General features: G+C 41.8%; 1 protein-coding gene across 1 annotated transcript in view; it reads left to right on the forward strand.

The window, feature by feature from the left end:
* The window catches only part of SARC_08657 (hypothetical protein), a 5,121-nt gene extending 316 nt beyond the window's left edge, over positions 1-4,805 (forward strand). The window contains exons 2-9 of the mRNA XM_014297363.1: positions 451-1,287; positions 1,727-1,828; positions 2,031-2,268; positions 2,406-2,600; positions 2,808-2,891; positions 3,371-3,577; positions 4,140-4,256; positions 4,428-4,805. Of these exons, the coding sequence (XP_014152838.1) occupies positions 451-1,287; positions 1,727-1,828; positions 2,031-2,268; positions 2,406-2,600; positions 2,808-2,891; positions 3,371-3,577; positions 4,140-4,256; positions 4,428-4,726 (2,079 nt within the window). The 3' untranslated portion in view covers positions 4,727-4,805. The remainder of the gene's footprint in view (positions 1-450; positions 1,288-1,726; positions 1,829-2,030; positions 2,269-2,405; positions 2,601-2,807; positions 2,892-3,370; positions 3,578-4,139; positions 4,257-4,427) is intronic.
* The last annotated feature ends 629 nt before the right edge of the window (positions 4,806-5,434 follow it).

A 5,434-nucleotide genomic window follows, 5' to 3' on the forward strand; every position in this document is an offset into this window, starting at 1 on the left:
TATATATATATATATATATATATATATATAGTATATATATATATATATATATATATATATATATATATATATATATATATATATATATATATATATATATATATATATGATTGTTTGCTTTATTTTCTATACTTTGTGCACGAGTAGGATATCCAAAGGATGGTATTGCACCACAATTCGACTTGTGCTCGATGCCGATTTCATAATTCGTCATTTTTTCAACCATACATCGCAAGTATAGGTCGTACTTTTGCAAGTTGATATGCACTCGACTTGGTATTACGTATAGCACTCAATGTGATTGATATGCTTATATATAATTCGTTGTTGCTTTTGACCATATATCGCAAGTGTAGGTCATACTGTTGCAAGTTGATATGCACTTGACTTGGTATCACGTATAACAATCAAATGAAATGTTAGGCTCATATATACATAATGTCTGTTCAGAAGCAAACAGGGTTAACAAAGTGGCTGTCACAGAGCAATACAAAGTTTAATTCAACAAATACGAGTGCACCAAGTGGGAAGGACTTGCCACCACTAGTAAATGATGCCGATGATTTCGTAAAGGATGCAACAAAAAAATCCAGCACCACAGCACAAAATGCTAAAAGTTCACGCCCGCGACAGAACAAATCTCGTTCGGGCAGCCCTGTACTTATTAACGCAGAATGCGCAGTGCAATTGACATGTAAAGCGAAGGGCCTCACTGCTGAGCACTCGCCAGAGACAGTAATCGTAGATAGTTCTTTGACACTATCGAAGAAAGCATGTGCTACCACCCCAGCCATGCTCGGCGGAAGTATAGATAAACCTACACCGTGCGTATCTGCTGCATACCAATCGAACCTAGACCGAAGTGACGCAACCATTAATCTCGTAGAGGCATATCCGTTGGATGCAAAACCATCATCTAAAGATTTGCCGTGCGATGTTCCACATACTGCACCGTGCGCATCGTTCTTTGAGGCGTGCAAGTCGCGCTTGCCAACGGTTGACTCTCAACCAAACTTCATCGAGCCTCCAAGGGATTCTTCGTCAGAAAGTTCCGCGAGTGACTGTGACGACACTGCTGGATCGGACGTTGACTACGAGACGGTCCCAGGTGCACAAAGTAGGAGTAGAAAGTCTAAGGTGATGTCGCGGGGACCAAGCCCTCCTAGGAAAGAATTGGATACCTACGAAATGCAACGCCAGCGAAACATTGAAGCGAATAACAAAATGCTAGCAGAGCTGGGGTTGATGGGTGGGTCAATGAAAACGAAAAGTGCCGGTCTCATAAAGGTAAGAGTCCGTTTATATACCTGTTTGCGAGCGTGTCGCTCTGCTAGTGGTGTAGATCGTCCGAGCACTGTACTGTGTACAATTACGGCCTACAGGTTCGATACCTGTACATGGCGAAGAATCGAATTGTGTATATCATTTGAAGCTGGTGATAATGTTCAGAAATTTTCTTTAGGATTATAGAAACTTTTATGTACTTTTGGCGGAAAAGTTCACAAGTATCCACGATTCTCAAGAGAGGAGCTTCCATATGCTTAGGCACCCGCCTGATATCTATTACCTACAACAACAAAACAACCACCTTCAGTAGGCATTTATGTGCTTCAGACTTAGGCATCCATTGTATTATATTCATGCTAATACTTCTTCCAATGTACAGGATAATCTATGCACACGCTATCGATTCCTCACATCCTGTACTCCCTCGAAACCAAAATAGCCTACAGCCAAGACCAAAAAACCGCTCAAGAAGCGCACAAAAGCTGAGCAGTCAACTCCTCCGCCACTAGATCGAAGGCGAAGTACCAGGATAAGGGGGGTGGTATGTACGACTCGCGGGCATCTGTCACCGACTGTTTGTGTCAATTTTGCATTGTATTACCCTATTCCTGACTCTGCGTGGGTTGCTTAGTGCATTTAGAAGAAAAAGAATAGCATGTACCCTTTAATTCGAATAGTGATTTAAGAACCGAGCTAACATAACGATCAAGATGAAATTTCATGATTTGATACTTCAATTTCAGCCAGCCGAGCAGTTTGCCGAGGGATATATAGAAGCGGCCATTAAGGAACCGATATCATATTCGTATGATGAACCAGGAGATTTTTTTGAAATAGGACAGATTGTGGATTGCAAGACTGGACCCTTGAAAGTCGCTGGCAGTACACCTACATGCGCAACTGCATATAGGCGATTCGGTGGTCATAATCATATGATTTACTCCATGTCATGCTCAGCATCGAAACGCTTCTTGGTAGCGGGTTAGTGTTTTTTTTATCGCATACGTTTTTGCCAAAGGATCCCTTTCAAGGAGTCGTGCATTTTATCGACAGTTTTTAATCGGAAACACGTAGCATCTGCTAAGTTGCTCTGTTGTTCACTGCCATCTCTTGTATAGGCGGCGGTGAAGGCAAGGTTTCATTTTTCGACCTCAATGCAAATGCGAAGGAGTACGACGTTAACGATGTACAGTCTTGTATAGGGACCGTCAAACTCCACTCCAGGTGGATATCCCGGGCAAAATTTGTAAATGTGCGTGCTGATTTAGACGCTATACTGACTACTGCGGACGATGGCCGCATGTTGCTCTCAAGTATGTTTCTATATATTACAGCGCAGGGAAAATGAAACAGATTAAGTGAACCACCATTACACCGGCGGTAGAAGCCCACGTTAACACGCCAGTTTTGGATTTATCCAGCGATTTTGATTTTTATCTACCACACAGTTAAAGACGTACAAAGCGAATACAAATATGCATCTGTTTAGTAAATACTGTAACAACAAACACGTATTGCAGGTGTCCAGTTCGCTGACGTGGTCGACGGCGTGGAACCACAATGTAAGCCCCTGGCTTGGATTGGCAAGGAGCTGCACGCTCGAGGTATTTCATTTATTTTCTTTGGCAGAAAAAGTTGTGCTCTGCAATTCTTTGGAAGTTTGGTACGATAGTATTCGGTTCTGTGCCGCCTCCTTGATAACTTGGCTCCCAACCATGTACTGAATTTGTGTACAGATATCCTTGTGCCTTCTTTTCTTTTTCTTTAATCAATGAACCTGTATTTCGCCAAGGGCATCCAATTTTGGATTACAAGGAGTGATCAGTAACGAAGTAATACAGTCGTGGGTTCATCACCTGGCAATTTTACAATAGCGCAGTGTATATTCACACATCGATATCCGTGCGCTATGATACATGCGGCAGTTTTTTATTGCGGCTTCATTGAAGTTGCTATGTATATGACAGGTGTCTCTATGTACAGACTTGATAAGATATATGTCGTTGTGTTTTTTATTTTTCGAGTATAACTCACCTTTTTGAAATACCTTTGTCATGCATCAAATTGTTGCATAATTTTATAGGTATATACAGCTTCGATTATCAGAACGGGCTTATAGCCACCACATCGAAGGATAGCACAGTCGGTATTACAAAACTGTCGGATACCACGATGAGTGTTGTAAGAACGTATAGTGAATTGCATCAAGGAGTTGTGAAGGCTGTCAGGTGGGTGCCGGGGTCTGGTGAACCGACTGCCTTCATATCTGCCGGTGACGATTGTTTGATGAGTATGTCCATCCTCAAACACCCGTCTATTTTCAAATGCGAAATAGATTCAGCAGGAAGAATACTCCATTGGTGTCTGTGTTTGAAGGACTGAATACGCTCGTAGAATCCGTAGTGTGTGTGTGTGTATGTATCCCAAAGTTTACTGCAATGCTAGCGAATCGCCAAAGTGTGTTCGGCTCGAACTTGAGTGGTAGCGCATTCCTTAAGGTGCTTGGTCTCATACACTAGGCCCGTTAGAGCTCTTATTTGCCAATTGCTTTATTCCACCTTCACCTCTTTTGACGGCTTCAAACTAATGGAATTGTTTTGCATTCAATTGAATATTTATTTACTCGCAATTATTACGTAATATCTCGATTGATTTTTAAGATTTCTGAGTAGGTTCTCGTATCGCAAATGCACACCAAAATTTAGTATGATTTCGCCTATATTCAACTCGGTAACTTCTACCGCCAGGGTCCAATCTAGCCCTGTTCATGATATTGACATTGTTTTAACTCTCGCGACTTCCAAAACATTTTGTTTAATGATTTGCTTGTTGTATTTTTTTTATTACTGCAGACCTATACGACATTCGCGCCTCTGCCATATCAACTACCGTTGAGCCTCATCAGAAGCGAATAAACAGCATCACATTCCATCCCCGCGATGGCAATCTATTTCTAACTGGAAGTTCAGGTATTGTCGTTCATTGCCATTTGATTCCGTAGCGCGATGATTCTGGGAGAGGATTCTGTTTTAACTGTCTAAAATTGCTGACATTACAAACACAATTGGCAAGTGAACTATTTTCATTTATATTGTTAGTAGATTGTGTGTTCAATTTTAATGTATGTTTAAACTATGCAGATAAAACTATCAAGGGCCACGATCTGCGGAACATGTCGACACCTGTATTTTCTCTGAACAGCCACCACCACCCATCAGTTAAGTCGAGCAGCTTGACAGCCCCTGTTTTCTACACAGAAGGTACCGAATTTTTAAGTATAGGAGACAAAACGGACAATATCTACGCATACAACGTGGCGAAGCAGTTGCTCGATCGCCAAATGTATGTAGGATTTACGCCGAGTTGCCTATACAATCACGGGGGCAAAGTGCTTGCCGCCCACGGTAAAACAACTTTATACGTGCTAGACTCGGTGTGAAACACATCTGACAGCTGGAGTGAGAGAGTACTTGAAGATTTGAAATTGTCTTATAAAGAGCAAGATGGTCAGCTCGGACGACCGATCTTATTTCAAACTCTGCATTCAATCATCAGACATCTTAAGGGTACTGAGTTGATGATTTGTTTATTAATCATGAGCTGGTTTTGCTCGGTCCTTGCAATTCGTGAGTGGCATTGCGCACGTCGTTGTAATCAGTGACGCCAGAATCCAAACCTTTAAGTAATTATCATTGCGGGTCTTGCACATTTACGTGAATAAACTATCTGGTAGATTGTATCATAATTCAAGGTTAGATGTCCACTGAGAACGCCTAGCACGATGGATAAGTTTGTGAATGAAAGTTGTGGTATCGCGGGTGCGCCAGTACTGAACTATATGTGACCGACATATTAAAATATGTATCCCCTGTCCAACTTTGAAGGTTTGGAGCCTTGTCTTCGTTCCGGGTTCAGGCAAGCTCATGCGCGCACTCGTCGCGCTTGTGCAACGGTTATGTTGCAAACTTCGCTCAGATTATACAACTAAAGGTGGCCACCTACCACTCGGTCATCTTGCCACTATCCACGCACGGAAAGTTATCCAACAAATTCGGTTCCAGTGTACACTACGATATGCCAACGAATATTCATTCGTCAATCGATGAAAATTTGCCAGTACTAATGGTCGTTTTTTATTAGATAATTT

Source organism: Sphaeroforma arctica (assembly GCF_001186125.1).
Source record: "Sphaeroforma arctica JP610 unplaced genomic scaffold supercont1.798, whole genome shotgun sequence".
NCBI lineage: Eukaryota > Ichthyosporea > Ichthyophonida > Sphaeroforma > Sphaeroforma arctica.